This window comes from Mobula hypostoma, chromosome X1 (assembly GCF_963921235.1).
Source record: "Mobula hypostoma chromosome X1, sMobHyp1.1, whole genome shotgun sequence".
NCBI lineage: Eukaryota > Metazoa > Chordata > Chondrichthyes > Myliobatiformes > Myliobatidae > Mobula > Mobula hypostoma.
The window spans coordinates 40545289-40567105 of NC_086128.1; the positions used below are offsets into that span (position 1 = coordinate 40545289).

Sequence of the window (21817 nt, forward strand, 5' to 3'; positions counted from 1 at the left end):
ATATGGGTCACATTGGTGTACTTAGGCGGTGCAAGCTCATTGGGCTCGAAGGGCCTGTATCTCTAAAAATAAAATAAATTCCTGGGACTCTTCTTGCTCCTGACTGCTTAAAGTGAAGAGGGAGCACTTGGCATTGAGATCCTCAAGGCTATGCATCTGGTGCAGTCCAGTCCTTGCGTAATCACCAAGAGGAGCAGACCACCTAACAGACTTATCAATCAGCCCCCACGTATCTCATCTGTGGAAGAGTCTATGGTCCCCACATTGACCTCGCTGGCATTCTCAGAACTTGTCAAACGTATGTTGAAGTAAATTATCCTCTGTTCTGATTAACTGCCTAGAGAAAGAATTTCTTTAAAAAATTTAAGCATATGCCTGTGCTAGTTAAGGTATTGATTTTATCAGAGAGCTCTCTACACTATTAAAATAATTCTCTAGGCTATAAACTGTCCTCATTCGTACCAAACTATGGTTGTAGCTGTACGTTGTATTCCACTTCAGGAATCGAATTCTTTTGACTTCAATCAAACTGATTTTACAAAGGAGAGAACAATATACAGTCACTGTTGCATATCTAGTGCAAGCAACTGATACCCATTTCTACCATCTTCACTTAAACTGCACACATTTTGCCTATTCCCTTTAAACATTGTGGCCGATAGCCTTTTTATATTCAGTCATAAACACCAGAGCTAAAAGTGCTGGAGCTGACATTTTTTTTGTTGCAGGTATTTTTAACTATCAACATTATTTGTGGAACATTATCTTTTTCCATTCTATCAGAGTATTTTTTGGCTTATTTTCCTTGGCAACTTTGAAAATGACAATAACAGGAATTTGTCGCCCATATATTTTCCCTTGTGCATGCAAACCAGTGTGCAGGAAGACAATCTGTTTGCCCTTGGTTTTTATTTGTTCTGTATTAAATCTTTGTACTAATTGCTTGTTCAAATGAGAAAGCCCATGTTATTTCCATTTTCCTCTTTCAGTGAAAACCTTCCCGGGAACCTTGCATTTAAAAATGGATTTTCTTCCCGGCATGAATGAAGTTCAATCAAAGGTATTCTTACAGACTTCAAGAAGAATAGAGGAGGAGGTAAGGTACCATCTTGTTTTTATCCTGTTTCTTCATACCTAGTCAGTATTTCATCACACTAGACCATAAGACATTGGAACAGGATTAGGCCATGTCTAATCATGGCTGATTTATTATCCCTCTCAACCCCATTCTCTTGTCTTCTCCCCATAACCTTTGACACCCTTACTAATTAAGAACTTGTCAACCTCCATTTTAAGTATACTTAATGACTTGGCCTCCATAGCCGTCCGTGGCAATGAATTCCACAGATTCACCATCCTCTGGCTAATGAAATCCCTCCTCATCTCTGTTCTAAAGGGACATCCTTGCATGCTGAGGCTGCGCCATTTGGCCCTAGACTCTCCCACTATAGAAAACATCCTCTCCATGCCCACTCTATCTATACTGTATCTGTTCCACCAGTTCACCCATTTAGCCAATTTTCCTGGAATTTAGTTGGGGATTGCCTTTTATCTACTAAGAAGAAATTTTTAAGTTTACTTGGAGCGAGGAAGATCCCTGAACACAGGTTTTATTGGCAGTTTGCTTATGAGATGATAATTATTCTGATAAACATGAGGAGGAACAGCAGTACAGCCCCTTGAGCTTACTGTGCCTTTAGGTAAGTTATTGGATGACCGGATTTTTGGCCCCTCTGATCGCCCTATACTCCTTGAGCTCTTCTCTGATTAAATATACGTAATGGCATAAATCTTCCCCATAACTGCAGATAGTATGAGGAACTTGAAAAGCACATAAATGACATCTGGTACTTCAGGCTGCTACTTTTCACCCTAGGCCAGTGAAACTTCACCAAGGGATATACAGATATCCTGTGACATTTGCTTAGTGATGCAAGTGAATCTAATCAAGTGGAAGCTTACTAGACATGACTGAACCGAATGGGAGCAGAAGGACTGCGAACTGATGCCTGAAATCTTCACGGTTTTATATGATCTGTGCACAGCTGAAGCACAAGCAGATTTTTTAAAACACAGAGATATCCTGGAAAGTTCACTAACTTTAATCATTCTTCACCACCCCTCGCAAAACCAAATTAAAAATCCCCAACCACACCTTATTATTGTAAAGTTTCTGGCCCTTTATCCCTGTCCCACCACCAATTCCAGTTGTAATTGCATGTGTGCGGCATTGTATTATTCAAATCATGTGTTGCTTTACAACAAATATTTTAAGATAGTTTCTTAGGATATGAAAATACTATTGCAGAGAATAAAAAAGCTGTGATGATTCCTGAAACTTCTTTTCTTTTCTCCCCATTGTATTGTGATTAGATGAAAAAATTCTTCAAAAATGACCCTTCCTACTACCAATCTATTGTTTGGAAACTTCAGTAAGTACCCAGTATTAAACCAGAACCTTAACATGTTGTGTAACTCTGAACTGATTCTTCCTCTCAATGCATAGGACAAGAATGGTGCAATGTTGTAATGCAATTTGGCCCAGGCACCACCTACTGTGCAGTTTGACTTGTATGGACAGATCAGCTGTGTTTCACCCAGCTTTCTCATAGTCAGCATATAAATTTGCATCTGTTAAGCGTTTGTCTTGTCTCTACATGAAGGTCTCCACCCTGTATGGAATTGAATTGACTTTATTTCTTACCTCCTTCATATACATGAGGAGTAAAAATCTTTGCGTTACGTCTCCATCTAAATGTGCAATGTGCAGTTTATAGCAATTTATAATAAATGGTATGTACAACAGGACAGTCAATAGAACATAGAAATACAATTGTACTGAGTGAATTAATCAGTCAGCCTGTTGGCCTGGTGGAAGAAGCTGTCCTGGAACCTGTTGGTCCTGGCTTTTATGCTGCAATACCATTTCCCGGATGGTAGCAGCTAGAACAGTTTGTGGTTGGGGTGACTCAGGTCCCCATTGATCCTTCCCTGAATAGTGGGAAGTTCACATCTACAGACGCACTGGGCTGTCCGCACCACTCTGCAGAGTCCTGCGATTGAGGGAGGTACGGTACCCATACCAGGCAGTGATGCAGTCCGTCAGGATGCTCTCAATTGTGCCCCTGCAAAAAGTTCTTAAGATTTGGGGGCCCATACCAAACTTCTTCAACTGTCTGAGGTGAAAGAGGTGCTGTTTTGCCCTTTTCACCACACAGCCAGCATGTGCAGACCACGTGAGATCCTCGGTGATGTTTATGCTGAGGAACTTAAAGCTGTTTACCCTCTCAATCCCAGATCCATTGATATCAATAGGGGTGAGCCTGTCTCCATTCCTCCTGTAGTCCACAACCAGCTCTTTTGTTTTTGTGACATTGAGGGAGAGGTTGTTTTCTTGATACCACTGTGTCAGGGTGATGACTTCTTCTTTGTAGGCTGCCTCATTATTATTTGAGATTAGGCCAATCAGTGTAGTGTCGTCAGCAAATTTAATTAGCAGATTGGATCTGTGGGTGGTGACACAGTCATGAGTACACAGAGAGTAAAGGAGGGGGCTTAGGACACAGCCCTGAGGGACACCTGTGCTGAGGGTCAGAGGAGCAGAGATGAGGGAGCCCACCCTTACCACCTGCCGGCGATCTGACAGGAAGTCCAGGATCCAGCTACACAGGCAGGGTGAAGGCCGAGGTCTCTGAGCTTCCTGTCGAGCCTGGAGGGAATTATGGTGTTGAATGCTGAACTGTAGTCCAAGAACAGCATTCGCACATAAGCATCCTTCCTCTCCAGATGTGTAAGGACGGTGTGTAGAGCTGTGGCTATTGCGTCATTTGTCGATCGGTTGTGTTGGTAGGCAAATTGCAGAGGGTCCAATGTGAGTGGTCGCAAGCTGCAGATGTAGTCCTTGACCAGCCTCTCAAAGCATTTGCTTATTATTGAAGTGAGTGTGACAGGACGCCAGTTGTTCAGATATGTTACCTTGGTCCTTTTAGGTACAGGAACAGTGGTGGGTGTTTTGAAGCAGGAGGGTACTCTACAGTGGGAGAGGGAGAGATTAAAAATGTCTGTAAACACACCTGCCAGTTGTGCCACGCACACTGGGATGCCGTCCAGTCCCGCAGCCTTGCGACTGTCCACTCATTGGAAACACCTGCGTACTTCAGCCTCAGAGATGACCAAGTTGCAGGTTGCATCAGCTGCTCTCCTCAGGGGCTCAGTGTTGGCAACATTTTAGACTGCCAACTGGTAGACTGGCCCACAGAAGGCTGCGCTGCTTGGAGAACTCGGCAGTTTAAAGAGCTCACTTCCTACCACTGGAAGAATTGTCCACTTGACATTATATGCACTGGGCATCCAACTGTGGGAATTGACCCATTGTTTGTCCTTTTTTGTACTGCAAAAGTTTTTTGGAAAATCCGAGGCCTCTTAATGGAATGTTTTTCCCCAGTGCTTCAAATCTTGTAGGCCAGTGGTCCCCAACCACCGCGCCGCAAAGCATGTGCTACCGGGCCGTGAGGAAACGATATGATTTGGTGATATGAGTCAGCTGCACCTTTCCTCATTCCCTGTCACACCCACTGTTGAGCTTGAACACACGCAAGGTCATTACGCACGCGTCATCCATGTCAGCGCGGGAAGGAGATCAACTCCTCGAGCTTGCAAATGACAGCAGGCTGAAAAATATGTTTGACGTAACATCTCTGCTGGTATTCTGGATCAAAGTCAAGGCTAGATATCCTGAGATAGCCACGAAAGTACTGAAAACGTTGCTTCCATTTCCAACATATCTCTGCAATGAATGCAACGAAAACTAAATTGCAGAATAGACTGGACATAAGGAACCCCCTTCGAGTATCGCTGTCTCCCATCACCCCTCGATGGCACCATCTTGTTGCAGGAAAACAAGCCCAGGGCTCCCACTGATTCAGTGATATTGGTGTATTGCAATGATTTTATACGTTCATACGGGGAAAATATATGCTGTGTGTTTAACATCCAAACATTACTTAAAATGTTATGATGCTATTGACTTATAAGTGACTTATATAACCATATAACAATTACAGCACGGAAACAGGTGATCTCGGCCCTTCTAGTCTGTGCCGAACGCTACTGTCACCTAGTCCCACCGACCTGCACTCAGCCCATAACCCTCCATTCCTTTCCTGTCCATATACCCATCCAATTTTTCTTTAAATGATAAAATCAAACCTGCCTCTACCACGTCTACTGGAAGTTCGTTCAACACTTACTTCAAGCTCCCCGTCCTCCCCTGATAATTGACTTATCGCTATATTCATGCGAGGAAAATATGCGCTGTGTGTTTAATATTAAATTCGTTAGATAAACACTTTTAGAAACGAAATTGAGTGTATTAGCCACTTATCACCTATATTCCGGTTGTGATTAACCCCCCCCCCCCCACCCTGAACAGAATTGCCAAAAGCGATTTGTAGAGAAAGAAATCGGCACGTACACGCATGCGCACACTGGTGTCCGCGCAAGGCTTCATGGTCATTGTAGTCTTGGGGTTAACACAACGTATTTGACTGCTACTCTTGTCCGTTGGCAACCCTACACCCCGCGCCCCCCCCCCCCCCGGGGTCGGCCGGTCCACAAGAATATTGTCAATATTAAACTGGTCTGCAGTGCAAAAAAAGGTTGGGAACTCCTGTTGTAGGCTAACAAAAAGGATGAATCTGATAAATTACTTGGTCAAGCAAGTCTCCTTGAGATGTAGCTGTGTCACCCACCCCTGAGCAGCTGAATAGTCCTGTTTATTTTCCTCACCAATAGTTTTCCCACCACTGACAAAAGACCCACTAGACAAGAAGTTACATTTTAAGTGTTTAAGTTCAGCTGTTTTCTGACCTTCTGTACCTCGTATATTTTCCAAGCTTCACTATTGCTGATTTCTGGAGTAACATCAGATGTATCTTTCTAATGCATTCTGACAATGAGAGGCTGAGGTTGTCCAGCAGGGTCAAAGTTGTATCATCTTGAATTAAAATTAACATTAATGTGAGTTGTATTTTGGAACTAGAATATTTGGAAATTTTGATACAAAACAAATTAAACCCTCTGGTGAACTTGCATGTAAGTTTGAGATAGCTGGCAAGTGGAATCCTTGACCTGTAGAAAATAATATGCATTGTGTTGCCTGTGTAAGTGAACCTGTAGTATGTTTTTACACATACTTTCAATTGCGTTATTTTTCTCTCTTTTCAGAAAGGGGAGTGTTTTGGCCTCTGTTGACAACATTTTTTCACTTTCTTCCAATGTAACTGAGGAATCTGTCAACCAATATATCAAAGATGGCATCAAAAATTGTTTGAACTGCACAGTGATAAAAGATTCAGACAATTATACGTGTAAGTTGAGTGTCCATTGGTTCTTTTGAGTTGGCCTAAAATGTGGTTATTGCCTCTTAAATATGTTTACTGCCTCTTCAATTGCATTAAGTTCGTAGAGTGCTTTAGGAAAGTCCCCTAAAGATTGGTATCTTTAGCTGTGAGGTTTCGGGAACAGTGCTTCCCCTTGTAATGCCATGGCATCAGTTTTTAATGAGACAGAAGCTTACTATATAAAAAAGAAATCCAGCAATTCCTTCCTTCTGATGTTGGGCTGATTGGTTGTTCCCTATGTTTTCTCCCTTTCCTTAAATAGTGGCAGGATATTACTTCTGCAAATTGAAACGTAGCCATACTAGAATCTGGAATTTTAGGTTGGATGCTCCAGTTATTATCCCCACAGCGCCTTCTTTCAAAACTTTTGAGATATTGGTCATGACATTATGAGGATTCATTAGTTTTTTAACCAATTATTTTCCCCAGTACTGATTTCTTTCAGCTCTTCATTCTTGCTAGATGTATAGTGTTCCATTTCCTAGACAGATGCAAGATATTTAATACCTCTCCCACTTTCTTACACCTCAATATAATCTTTCCTGTCTCAGTCCATGAGGGACTTCCTTTAGCTTTTTAATCTTTTCCTTTTAGCACAGCTTATAGCTTTGGAGTCCTTTTATACTTCCTGTTAAATTTCCTCTCTAGTTCCAAAGAATTGTCCTTCTCTCTGGTACCGTACAGGCAATCGTGCCTTAAGAACTCGTGCTCATGACCTCAAATTCCCCTAGGAACGTGCTGTTACCACATTTGATTTCACTTTTTTTTAACTTGACTAGGCCATTGTACCACTGTGCAGTGGTCAATTGTTTGTCCTTTTTGTTGCTTCCACTCTCATTCATTCATAAAACAGAAATGTTATACAGGAGTCAGGCTGATACTCCTGCAGTGCTGCCTCTGCAGTGTAGACTGGCAGAGAGGCCTTTCAATGTGGTAAATCATGTCTAGAGCAGAGGTGCTTGGGTAGTATGCTCCATTGTTTTGGGGAAATTGGTTGTGACAACCTGAGAGCTTTTGAATCTGGTGATACATTCATGTCCTGTGCCAATAATGTATTCTTTTATATTCACAACTGCTTGGAATTTAACTCCAAAGTTTATCATTACACTGAATCGCAGGCAAAATGATGGATACCTAATTTTTTTTAAAAAGATGCTAGGTATCTGGAATGAAAATAGAAAATGCTGAAAGCGCTCAGCATTACAGGGCCCAGTTCTGATGTGGGATCGTGAATTTGACATTTTTAACTGTTTCTTTTTCCACAGATGCTAAACAATTTCAGCTTTTGCACACCTATCATTTTACGGAGATTTTGTGGGATAAATGTAATGGGTGGATGACTTACTAGTCCTGGTTGATGCAATATGCATGTAACTTTGAGTATAGTTGAAACTGGTCTTCATTTCAACCATATAAGATGCAAAATGTATGCCATCTATGAATGCAATAAGAGCATTGGAGCGCGTTGAGCTCATTAACTCTTTATTGTACGACAAAGATCAACAAATGGACTGTGCTATAAGGAACACGATTCTGATAAACAATGCTGAGAAGAGGTTGACAGAACCACAGGTGCACAAAGAGGGATTAAGAGCTTTCAAACTGCTGCTTAGAGGTGTCAGGTTACAGTGCGGCAGCAGGGATACTATACTGGAATTCCTGTGTCATTGTGTTGAGCATTAAATCTTTTGATGGGTGACTGATTGCACTTTTGAAACATATCCCTACTAATATTTTTGTGTTACTCGCCCCTCTGGTACACTGGCATTTTACGCATGATTCCCCTATGGCACAAGCTTAGAACCATTTAAATAAGATTTTATTATGCATCTTTCCCAGCCATTTTAAAAGATTATGGAAGTTGCAATGTACTCTGTGAATACTGCCAGGTATTAGAATCTAGAACATCATGTAGCCCTTGTTAGCAAGCACTTATTTTAAGGTCAGATAATTATTGAGATGAGTCTTTGAAGGACAAAATTTGCTCAACCACATGTGTAATGTTCACAGTGAAACATGTTGCTTGACTTGCTGTGTACAATGCTCTTAACACTGGACTGCAATTTCAATCAGTTGATACACAACACAAAATAATCTGCAGATGCTGGGGTCAAAGCAACACTCACAACATGCTGAAGGAACTCAGCAGGCTGGGCAGCATCCGTGGAAACGTCGACCGATCTTTTCCACAGATGCTGCCCGGCCAGTTGATACACAAGGCAGGGAATGAACTATTCTGTCATTTTTCACCAGAAGAATGAACTTTGCCCTCTCAAGTTTCAAGGTCAAGTTAAAATTTATTGTCATGGGCATATATGGCCAGGGTATTAATGCATTGAAAGTTAGTTTTTTTGCAGCATAGTAGATTACAAACATAGACTTAAATTAACATAAATTATACATAACTTGTTTGACAAATAAATTAAAATAAACATAACGACTGGTAAATGGGTACTTCCTAAGCAGATATTTGGGATTTAATTTGAAAAAATAAGATGATGATTTAATTATTTTAAGATTAAGTCAAGATCTAAGAAAAAACCTCTACATAACCATGTGGTGTTCTTGTTTTGTACTCCAAACCTTATTATAGCACATGGATTTGATTTGAGTTTTATGGTGGGTGGGTGGGGTACACACGAATGAATTATTTTTTTGCTAATGTAGTCTTGCATGAATAGATTATCCAAACCAGAAAGCATCCATTACAAATTAAACTGCCTCTACACTAAACCAACACTGGAATTAGCATTAAAACAATTGTAACACCAGTGTGCTAATGTTTTCCACTTCATTTCAGTTTTAGAACAAACCAAGATGTATGGAAATGCCATTTGGCAGCTTGATTAGCCCTCTTGCTGCTTTTTTGAGGAGGAAATGCTCTTTTAAACCATTTTCAGTGCTGGTTATTGGGCAATTTTGCTTTGGTGAAGCAATGCAATGTTAACCACAATTCACTCATCCCAAACTTATATCCAGCCTGTTGAGAAGAACTGTGTGTGAATCAGATGAGTCAATATTGAGATCATGTTCTGAGGTTTCTGTTTTGCCTTAGTATCTAAGGAATAGTTGAAGCAAAGTGGGAAAACTACTACAGTAAGCACAATTCCAAATTCTAAAGAAATTAAAACAAAATCAAAGCAAGTAAGTTTAACTGGTGTAACTTCCTATTTGTTTTCTTGTTTCCCTACCTCCCCTCTTTTTAACAAACTAAAGCTGAAAGTATTTGCAAACGAAATGTTTGTGATGCGAACACTTCTGAGTGCAAAGCAAGTAATGGGATTGTTGTGTGTAACTGCCTGCCTGGTTACTACAAGTTTGCAGAATTCGATCGAAGTTGCAAAGGTATGTGATATATTCTTGCTGAAGCAAGTTATGATTGTATTGTTGTGCTTAACTAAGAGACATGACTTCTTTTTAACGATGAGTGGGTATGATCTGGAGCTTGCTACCTGTTGGGCTAGTGGACACAGCTCTCAAAATATGTGCGTAGGCTCCTCGGAGCAAATAATCTGCTGCCCTATGGGGAATGGGAAACATCCAACACTCACAACACGCTGGAGGAACTCAGCAGGTTGGGCAGCATCCGTGGAAAAGATCGGTCGAAGTTTCGGGCCGGAACTCTTCGTCAGGACTGAAGAGGGAGGGGGCAGAGGCCCTATAAAGAAAGTGGGGGGAGGGTGGGAAGGAGAAGGCTGGTAGGTTCCAGGTGAAAAACCTGTAAGGGGAGGCAAGGAGGTGATAGGCAGGGAAGGATGGGAAACATCCAGATTGCTGTACAAGGAGCTGTCTGGATAGGACAATGTTGTAACACAAAACAATTTGTTTTCATATATCAGCTTTAATATGGAGGAGAAGGAAAACTGATCTCAAACCATTACTGCCTTGTGGCTATACCCGCCCATGGAGAAGGCTTTAGGAGTAACCCCCAAGGAAAAATTCAGAACTGGAGTTACTAAGGCAGTCCTACATTGAGTTCAACACTGACTGGCAACTCCTGAAAAGCCATTGATGCCAAACTGTATCAGTCTCTGCCGTTCCTTTTGGAATCATCAGCTGCATGGAGAGGGGGAGCTTGCTACATGGGCAACATCTTGCTCTCCATATCACACTGCCCTGGCTTGCGTATGCAACATAGACAACTAGGATGCAATATCCATGGTTGACCCTAACCAATGGCGGGCCTCTTTAATATGGTAAAGCCTCTTGAATTTCACAAGACCTTTTAGTGAAGGAAATTTGACACTCAGCCAAGAGAGAGATTAGGCCAGGTGACCAAAAGCTTGATCTAAAATCCAGTTTTTGGTAAGAGTCTCAGTGAGGGTGAGAGACAAAAAGATTAAGGGAGTGGTCAGGTGAAATTCCATTTCTTGTGATCCAGACAGCTGAAACCATGTGGCAGCAGTTGTGAAGAAATTTAGATTTATATGGGGCCAAAACTGAAGCAGAAATCCTGTGAACTGTCACACTATTGTAGATTGGTAACAGAGAGGCAAACAATGTATGTTGCATGAATTACTAATCTTCTTCGTAGTTACGTAATATGATCCACCTACTTTTGAGTCCAGATCTGACAATTGTTTTGTTAGATCCTGTTGCAACTTGCCATGTATGAAGCAGTGTCACTTGAGTGTAAAGGTATAAACACTGACTTCACAGGGCAGCACAGGAGAACAGTGTTAGACACAGATCATTAACTGAGACAAAACAACCAGACCCTACCCAGTAAATGTCATTGAAATATATTGAGAGCCAAATATATTTGAAGTGACTTCTTGATCCTGTGGGGAAAAATAACTTCCATTGCCAGACTGAGTGAACTGCTTGGCATGCTTTGTGAACTTTGTAGTATGAGATTATACATTTAACCACAGAATATCTTGTTTCAGATCAGTTGCTGTTATTCCCTTAATTTTAAGTAATGATTGCACACCTGTGTTTCCTAAAATGATGACCTATTTCCATCAGTGTCATGCTGAAACTGTTAGCTGCCTGCTACTTTTCTGTCTTTTTAATCCCTCCCCTTCCATCTGTCTCTCCAATCTAATCTTTAGTTTTGAATTTGCTTTTGCTGCAAGTTCAACATGAATGATGCCTGCAGTCTCACTCTGTAAATGAGCTTCCTCATTTCTCTTTTAAATACCTTGTGTTTAATATTTGTCCTAGATTCTTCAACTGCTGTTAAAGCAGATTCTTTCCATCGGCCTTCCTAATTTTAGGCATCTCTTGCCATTCTGCTAAGATCTAGCTTTTGGGACCAATGTCAGAGAAGGTGAGAGAGGAAAAGATTAAGGGAATGGCAAGGAGAGATTCCAGTTCTTGTGTCCTGGCAGCTGAAACTATGTGACACCAGTTGTGAAAACATTTAGATTGGACATGGGGCCAAAACTTTTCAACAAATACTCTGATTTTTAACGTCTTTACATTTGGTCTGTTATGAAGAATTTTGAGATGGTTAAGGTAATTGATCTACTGTTTCAGCCAGGCTTCCAGTACAGTGTTATACCTGCTTGATCCCATAAAGAGTTTTGAACAACTTTGAGCCTATTGAGAACTAATTGCCTTGTCTCCAGAAGCCCCTGAGCTCCATTGGTACAGCACCAGGCTCTGTTAAGCTTTTGAGTAATACTTCTCTTTTACCTTGTGGAGCAAGAAATCATTCAAGTCACCATCAAAAGGCACATGTTCAGCAAACGTAAGTAGATTACTGTGTGTACTTTTGTACAATGTTGATATAAACCTGTCCTTCTGGATTGTTGATAATATTTTCATAATGGTGGTTTAAAAAAGTACACACAGCTTATACAGGTGTCTTTATGGACTTAATATTGCTGTCTGCTGGCATAAACATGTCACCAGTTGAAATGATGAAGATCAATTCAAGACACAATAAGTGTATTTACTTTTCTTTTTAAAACAGCTTGTCCAAGTGGACTTAAACTTCAGAATGGATCATGTGTAAAGTAAGTTGAAGACGATTCATGCTTATTTAGGAAGTCCTTTCTGACAGTATCCACACCAGTCACAAGGATGAGGCAATCTGATATTTAATTCTGGATAGTTTTGTGATCCAAGAAACTTCAACATTATCTTTAACTTCTGTTTATTTTGTTAAGTGATTATCATGCTTTCCTTTCCTTGAGTTGGGAGCCAATCGTAGCATGTGCGCTGAACTGTACTTTTAGCAAGAAAAGAGACTTGATAATTGGATAAAAGGGTAATATTTGGAGTCAGTGCTCCGCAATCACCAATCATGTAATTAAATCTAATTGCCCTGATGAGTAGAAATGGAGAATTATTCTAATCCTGCTTTTTGGAGTCCTTATTACAAAAATAATAATTTATTTACATCATAGTACACAGTGTAATTTTCTCTATTCTACCAAGAGGTTACAGCCTCCAAGTGAGGAATGATATCCCATACTTGAAGTCCTCTGCATTTCTCCAGGTGTGTGGATTTGAATGGGTTAAGTGCAGGAGTAATCCATTTTCCTCCCTTTGCTGAGATGAATTTTACTGAAATCCGACTTCTCACATAGAAAACTATATGCTTGTGAACCTGAAATCTGCCCCGACCTTTATTGCTTCTTCAACCATGAAATTAGATTAAATTTAAAACTTTGTCAAAATCTAATCTGGAAAAATTACAGTTCGAATGCCATGCTTAACATAATATTGGAGATGGGTATCAAAAGTATTTCTATCAGAGCTATGAAACTTCCAAAGCATTAACCCAAAGATTTTTTGTAGATGGGAGAATGATGGAGGTTGAATTTTAAACATTGTCTTGCAGTGGTATTTCCATCGGTGCAAAAACCATTTGTTTGTTATTTTCAGGTGTCCATTTGGTTATAGTGGATTTGACTGTGATAACTGTAAGTAGCTCTCATTTGATTCCTTGCAAACTGGTGCAAAAAAAGTTCAAACTGTGTGCAAATCATGTATACTATCAGCCAAAGATAGTGTTATAAATTGTGGGAATAAATAGAGAGCTATAATATTAAACATACTTTATACATATTGGTGCACTACTGTGGATTCCGTACAAGGAGGACATATTGTCTCACGCCTCTCTAGTTTGTGAGCTGACAAAGTGGATTTTGCTGCCGGTGGGGTAGGAATTGCTATACAAGGGGGTAAACTGGGAGACGATGCATTCCTTCTGCTGTTTTCTCTGGGGCTGCTGTGTTCTTTAATGCATTGGCATAAGGATCTGGGCACCACCCTGAATGGACTTTCAGTGGATAACGTGATTGAGGACCATTGACATCTCAAGGATTGCAGCCTATCGCAAGCAAATTGTAGCTAACCACTTGAAGGCTTGTTGTTTTCAAGAAGTATTTAAAACATGAGCAAAGTGGTAACAGAAACTGCACTGTGTTGCCCTCATGCACATTTCAAAAGTCAAGATTGAGTGTATTGTCATATATACAAGCGTATGCACAGTGCAGTGAAAGGCTGACTAATGGCGACGCCACAGGCCATAGCATCAGATGCACAATATTCATAAGAAAAGTCATAAATTAATCATAAGGACAAACATGATGAGAACATAACAGCAAAGTCCATTGCAGTGCAAGGAGGTCATAGTGTTCCTACGCTGAGGTAATGATTAGGATTGTGCAGGTTGTTTCAAGAACAATTTTTGGCTTTGCACTATTTATTTAAGCAATGTGAGTGCTTTATTGCAGCTAAAAGATGTGTGCTTAAATGCTAAACTCGAGTGTTATTTTAAGCCCTTGGCCGAGAGGAGAGACTATCACTGAATCTAAGTTCTAGGCGTGACATTTGGGTAAATGTTTGTGGCTGTGTACTGTGTCATAAATTAATCTCTCAGGCTCACCACCACTGTCCTGGCAGTGCAGTCCCCATCTTCTCATTACCCGTGTGCGTTATTCTCTCACGTGCCTGCCAGCTCTCTGTTGATTCTTTTGCCGCCTTTTCTGTTTTAAGCTTCTAATTTGTCACTCCTTTTGACAATGGGAGAGCGCTCAACCTCTGAACAGAACACCAACAGCAACTACAAAACCGGCAAACTCACCCAGCAGTTGAGCTGCATCCACAACTGTGAGATCTGCCCACTTGTGTTCTGCCAAACATGCTTCCTGAAAATCTGAACTCTGCATTCTCCCTTTGTGGTAGAGGCAGCCATTCAAGTGGTGGAGTGAATGATGACAGGGGCCAATGTAGTTGCGAATCTAGAGTGTTCAGTTTTCTCTGCTGGTGCTCTATTTAAGTGTGCAACAAATCTCTGAAAATTAACGCACAGGTACGGCAACCCTCAGAAAAACAAGTAGCACGTTGGCCCTTTTTGCAAAAGGGTTTGTACCCAGAAATAAGACTTTTTATTGTAATCATACAGGCAGCTGGAATATTTTGTACAGGTCTCATTTCTCTCTACCAAACACACAAACAACAGAAGAAATACAGCAAAAAAATCAATACATTAAGAAGTGAACACACACAAAATGCTGGAGGAACTCAGCAGGTCAGGCAGCATCTATGGAAAGGAATAAACAGTCAACATTTTGGGCTGAGATTATTCATCAGTCCTGATGAAGGGACTTGGCCCAAAACATCAACTCTTTATTCCTTTCCAAAGGTGTTGCCTGACCTGCTGAGTTCTTCATGCATTTAATGTGTGTTTACTCTGTGTTTCCAGCATCTGTAGAATCTCTTGCATTTAAGATTAAGAGGTTAACTCTCTTTCTCTTTCCAGATACTGCATGATCTACTGCGCATTTTCTACATTTGTTTTGCCAGGTTATTCTTGGAATCGGGGTGGAGGCAGGGGCTTGTCTTTTTTTTTAGAAACCTTAAGTGAGTTCACAGAAATGAGAGGTGATCTTATCAAAACACAAAGTTCTTACTGGGGTTGACGGAGCTGATCAATGTTACTCTTGGTTGGGGCGTTTACAGCTAATAGTTATAAACTCCTTTATACAATGCTATCGACGATTGCATCTTCCAAATCTTAATTTTTATTGTAAAGTTCAAAATAATTATCGATACCTTCAAATTCTTCGTAGTTCCTAACTTGTTGAAGTAGTGAAATAATTTCATGTTCACTCCTGGCTGTTGCTGGCATCTCCAAGTCTGAATGTTTGAAACTGCAGTGAGCAAAACAGTTCTAAATTGTCTTGCTGCTTATTTCGCGCCAACTATCAGTGACAAAAATCACTGCTTTTTGAACATAATTGACGCTAATTAAAAACTGTTCTCTCTAAGTACAATATCGTGTCTAATGGCCACACAAGCGCATGCGTTTGACGCTAGTTAGAAACTGTTTGGCAACAGTCTCATGTTCTAATTAAGTGACAGAGTGCCTCACATAAGAAAATGTCTATTTTCTCGAATAATTTTTGTTCTTTGAGTTGTCCCAGATGAGCAGTGTCCCAATTAACCGGAATCCACTGTACTTGCCTTCATCGTGTTCCTACTCCCATTCCTTTCGTATTAGAATCCGGTTTATTATCACTGACACATCGTAAAACTTGTTGTTTTGTGGCAACAGTATAATACAAAACATAAAAGAAAATTACAACAAGTTTACTTTGTGTAAGTGGATAGTGTTAATGGACCATTCAGAAATTTGATGGCAGAGGGGAAGAAGCTGTTCCTAAGATGTTGAGCGTGTGTCTTCAGCATTTAGTTCATTATAGTTTGACTCAGAACAAAAAGGAATCTTATCTCTTTTTATTCTCTGAATTAATAATTTGTGCATTTTTAAAATCCTTTAATGTTTAATACTTGTTTACTTTATGATCGAGTATAGTACTTAAATGTGTTCAGATTCCTATTGAAGGGACATGTGATACATTTCCATCTACATTAATTCAGATGAATATTAACATGTCTTCCATCTTTCTGTTCCCAGCATATTTATTGGCTCTTGTTGTGGTGTCCTGTGTCCTGGGTGGTATCCTCCTACTCTTGCTGTTGGCTTTAATGGGAATATGTCTCAGGTAAGGATGTGACCTGAACAAACTAATTGAGTTCTTTCTGTCAGATGCTGCGAGAGGACAAGGTTACCAGCTTGGCCTATCTTTACTTAACGTAGCAATGTTCAGTAGTCAAGTTTTCACTTTATTGCCTTAATTGGTTTATCAAATGAGTTGCTAAACGTCAGAGGCAAAGGACGAATTCTTCACCTTGACTATTTTTCTTGTGCAATAAAATCCAAAGACAAAATTATACATTTTATCAAATATCGTCTTCCTTTAACTTCAACCCAACGTATCACTAAATCATGCAGGATTTAGCTTCCCTTGCATAGCAAGAAGCAATACAGGTTTCCCCCGCCATCCGAAGGTAGAGCATTCCTATGAATGCTCGTAAGCTGGAATGTCGTAAAGTGAAGAAGCAATTACCATTTATTTATACAGGAAAAAATTGTGAGCGTTCGCAGACCCAAGAAATAACCCTACCAAATCATACCAAATAACACATAAAACCTAAAATAACAGTAACATATAGTAAAAGCAGGAATGATATGATAAATACACAGCCTATATAAAGTAGAAATACTTCTCTATAATCATTGCCGTCCTGTTCTCCGGAGCGAAAATCTCACGCAAGTGCTCTCAGCAGAAACACTCTCTCCAGTAACCTTTAAGCTATGAAGTGGCCAAATCATACCAAATAACGCATAAAAATACACAGCCTATATAAAGTAGAAATAATGTATGTACAGTGTAGTATCACTTATGGGAATCTGGAAGACAGTGATGATGGTGAACACACTGAAGGACACACTGACGATGGTGTGTTAGGCTGAGTCATCGGAGGTTGGGGTGGTGCAGTGGCCCCACCCTCCGGGCAGTGAACTGATACTGATCCACGAAGAATCAGCAATCGCCTCTGATCTGGGCTGACATTTATGTGCGGGCGGCACCTAATTAATTAGCTTGTTTATTTCAGCTTTTTTTCTTAAAGATGTGCTGGGTGCATCCCAGCTACAGCTGCATTCTCCGCAGCAATGTATCGGTCCGCGGCATTGGGGTGGTGGGACACTGGGGTGTCATCTCATCGTCGTCTGTTTCCATTAGGGCAGGCAGATAATCTTCCTCTATGTCTGCCTGCCTCGATGTCGAAGGTCGAGGTTCATCATCTGCTGTGGCTGATGTGGAAGGCTTGAAAAATGACAGTATGCTTGTCTGCTCGCCTCGCGCATTTTTCTATCATCTCATGCAGTTGCTTCTCGTTCAGTTCCTGAACGACTTCACTTTCGGTCCGTTCGCTAGGGCATTCAGTTTCGATTGTTATCCTTTCCTCTTCCAATTGCATCAGCTCTTCATCTATCAGTTCTTGGTCATGGGATGCCAAAACCTCTTCAACATCATCTTCGTCAACTTCCAGAAGCCAAACTCACTTTGTCCTTACTTCGTTCACCATGATCGAAACGCTTAATTATGCCTAGTTTTACACTAAGTGTGACACCCTTACAAGCTCTTTTAGGCTTTTCTGATACCTTAAAACTCATCTTGCTAACGGCTGCTCACAGGCACGTGTTTAAGCAATGCCGGCTAGAATGCAATTCCGGGGGAGGAGCTTGGCTGCTCGGGGCGCGCGCTGCCTTTTTTTTCGTAACAGTGAAAACACCTTCCGTTAGCGAAAACAGGCAACTAATGTAGGTCTTTTGTAACAGCGAGGTTTTGTAAAGCGAGCGTTCGAAAAGCGGGGGACACCCGTACCTGTTATGTACTGTATGCGCGAAGCAAGCAAGACAATGGAGTAATATCATCAAACATTTTTACTGAGTCATGTTAGTAACAGAGCACATTGGGCAACTTAAAGTGTGGGAGTGACGAGCCAGGCCCACCAAGATGAAAAACATACGCACTTGAAACCCCGTGCCAAAAGAGAGCCCTCTGTGTGTAGGAGGCCCAGCTGATTGACTGTATGATCAATCGGCTGCATGTGTACTTGCCACGTTCTCGCAATTGATCCTGCTACGGAACAATGCCAGTACACAAGTGGTTGCTCAGGGACCAGCATCCTATACTGATGTCACTGTTGTGTTCAAAGCCTTGGCATACACTTAAATAACAGCTCAACATTGCTGGGTCCTGAGTATATGAATATTGTTGGCCTATCTTTCCTTGACTGCCGGCTTAGCAGAGTAAAATTTGGATATAGACGTGCACCTGATACTTTATGAACCACCCCATTTCAAATCACTGCTGCATATGATAGAGGTACTTATCCTTAACACATTTAGCAATTTTGCACAGCATTTACTTTCCTGCCAACCACCCACCAAAGTGCTTTTTGCGGAAGGAATTAGTGATATAGAGGTAAGATAGCTGCTCGGACTGGAGATAATGCGGAAAAATCCAATGTGTTTTAGTGAATTTAGTGGATCAAACTTGTAGCACTGTCTGGCCAACCCCCTTTCTCTTGTTGCTTTCTGTCAGAGCTGGAAGCGTACAAGTCCAGTTGACGCTTGTCCTTCCATCTGTCACTAAGTAATTTGCACCATATAACAGATACTATCCTCACTGCCTTGGTATATGGTGCTATTTTGGTTAATCCTTCCTCAGTACAAGTGCTTAAAGTTAATGGTGACTCAAAACAGAAGCATTGAGCCTAACTTGGTTTGAAGTGACTCATCCATGGAAGATGAAAGGAGGAACAAATAGCGGGTATTTGTAAAGTCTACATTGGATAGTCAAGGCACGTTGGAAAGACCATAAGACATAGGAGTAGATTTAGGCTATTTGACCTTATTTGAGTCTGCTCTGCCATTCCATTATGATTGGTCAATTTCCCACTCAACTCCATTCTCCTGCCTTCTCCCCATAACCTTTGACGCTCTTGCTACTTAAGAACTTATCACAATACACAATGACTTGGCCTCCACAGCTGTCTGTGGCAATGAATTCCACAGATTTACCACCCTCTGGCTAGAGAAATTCCTCCTCATCTCTGTTCCAAAGAGACATCCCTCTCTTGAGGCTGTGCCCTCCTGTCCTAGACTCCTCCCTGCCCCCACTATAGGGAACATTCTCTCCACATCCACTCTATCTAAGCTTTTCAATATTCCCATTCTGATATGTCTATCCACGGCCTCCTCTACTGTCAAGGTGAAGCCACACTCAGGTTGGAGGAACAACACCTTATATTCCGTCTGGGTAGCCTCCAACCTGATGGCATGAACATTGACTTCTCTAACTTATGTTAATGCCCCACCTCCCCTTTGTACCCCATCTGTTATTGATTTATTATTATTATTAATTTTTTTCTCTCTCCCCTTTTTCTCCCTCTGTCCCTCTCACTATACTCCTTGCCCATCCTCTGGGCTTCCCCCCTCCCCTTTTAGGCCTCCCGTCCCATGATCCTCTCATATCCCCTTTGCCAATCACCTGTCCAGCTCTTGGCTCCATCCCTCCCCCTCCTGTCTTCTCCTATCATTTTGGATCTCCCCCTCCCCCTCCCACTTTCAAATCTCTTAATATCTCTTCTTTCAGTTAGTCCCGACGAAGGGTCCCGGCCCGAGACCTCGACTGTACCTCTTCCTAGAGATGCTGCCTGGCCTGCTGCGTTCACCAGCAACTTTTATGTGTGTTGCTTGAAATTCCAGTATCCGCAGATTTCCTCGTGTTTGTGAATATTCGATAGGTTTCAATGTGACTCTCTCCACCCCCCCTCCCCCCGTAATCTTCAGTGAACATTGGCCCAAAGCCATCAAACGCTCATCACATGTTAGCCCTGTCATTCCTGGGATCATTCTCATGAACCTGCTCTGGAAAGGTCCTTGAAAGGTGGGATATTCAAGAGGAAATAATTTCAGAATCAGAATCAGGTTTATTATCACTGACATATGTTGTGAAATCTGTTGTCTTGTGGCAGCAGTACAGTGCAATACATAAAAATTGCTATAAATTACAATAAGAATATATATAAAATATATAAGTAGTGCAAAAAAAGTAAGATAGTGAGGCAGTATTCATGGATTCATGGACCGTTCAGAAATCTGATGGCAGAAGGATGAAGCTGTTTCTAAAATTTAAATAGACAGTTCACATTGGTGGATAAATGTTAAGGTACAAAAGATTTTGAACTAATACTTGTATATTCAAGGAGCTTCATGTGTCCTTGCAAAGTGTATTATTTATATTACTCAAGGTCCAATGGATGGTGGGACTGAATTGCAACTAAGCAGCACTTCGATTTTTTAAAAACTTTTTTTGCAGGTTAAGGAGTGGCGCCTATAGCTCCTCATCCAGCTCACATGATTATATAATGTGGCCCAAATCCGAGATGCCGAAGATCCCTCGCGCCACCATGCACTGGGATGGCAATCAACTTGAAATGCAGGAGAACGGAAGCACCAGCAGTTTAAATGATATCCATCGGGAAGGAGGGAGAATGGTGAGAGGAGTTAAAAATATATATTGGAAGCTGAGGGTGAAAAATAACAACAGTAATTTTGCCCTTTTTCATTTTGTACACTTACTTTCTTCTCTGACTCTCAAAATGGCAAAAATATTCTTGTCTAGATTTCCACACAAGAACCTGGAATTAACCCACCAACAGACTTGGAATGGCACTTCTGGTAGATGTTTCTCCAGTGTCCCTTGGTTCCCTCTTCTCGTGCACTCTGAATAAGTTGTTTCTTGTGAGTCCCTACATTCTTCTTAAAAGGATATATGTGCTTCAGGGAGACAGTAATGGGCTTCAGCTCTCCGTTGCTGACTCATTGAATCAGCTTCATATTTTTACTCCATTAGCCAAACCAACTTAAAATGTTGGCACTGAGATCAAGCCCTTCCCGCACTACAGTTATTTCTTGTAAAGTACGAATTTCACATTTCTCAGGAATTGTTGCCCAATTTTCCTAAAGTGACTATGCTTTGAAACCAAAATGGAGATTTCAGTATATGACCAATGATAATTGAAGATGGAGAGCCATGTAGCTTCAATCCAGAAAGATTCTAATGTTTTCTCCATTTGAGAATGTGGAAGGGGGAAGGTTATTCTCCTTTTTGGCCAGAATGCCTACTTTAAGAAGTTGCAAAGCAGCACAGTGGTAAATCCAGTTGTACCAGGGATGCCGGATGACAGATTCTCCAGAACAATTTAATGTACGTTCCCTCAGTGATATAAAAAGAAGCTCTGAATGGGGAATAGTATCCGTTCATGTATGACTAATGTAGAAATCACTAAAGTGAATCACTCTAGTAAGCACATGGTTGAATTTTGAGTGAGGGGAATGGCCTGAAAGTGATTATTATCATACTTCACTTGGGTGTAGTCTGTTTCTATGGAGGGGAAAAAAGAGTCGACATTTCAGCTCAGTCTGAAATGTGGACTGTTTATTTTCTTCCATAGATGCTACCTGACTTGCTGAGTTCCTCCAGCATTTGTGTGCATTGCTCAAGAGTTCCAGCATCTGCAGAATCTCTCGTGTTTAT

General features: G+C 41.1%; 1 protein-coding gene across 1 annotated transcript in view; it reads left to right on the top strand.

The window, feature by feature from the left end:
- Positions 1–21817, top strand: part of LOC134340429 (protein HEG-like) — a 70601-nt gene that overhangs the window by 41895 nt on the left and 6889 nt on the right. The window contains exons 5-12 of the mRNA XM_063037657.1: positions 990–1096; positions 2374–2432; positions 6226–6368; positions 9618–9746; positions 12322–12364; positions 13239–13276; positions 16279–16366; positions 20597–20774. Coding sequence (XP_062893727.1) covers positions 990–1096; positions 2374–2432; positions 6226–6368; positions 9618–9746; positions 12322–12364; positions 13239–13276; positions 16279–16366; positions 20597–20774 — 785 coding nt within the window. The remainder of the gene's footprint in view (positions 1–989; positions 1097–2373; positions 2433–6225; positions 6369–9617; positions 9747–12321; positions 12365–13238; positions 13277–16278; positions 16367–20596; positions 20775–21817) is intronic.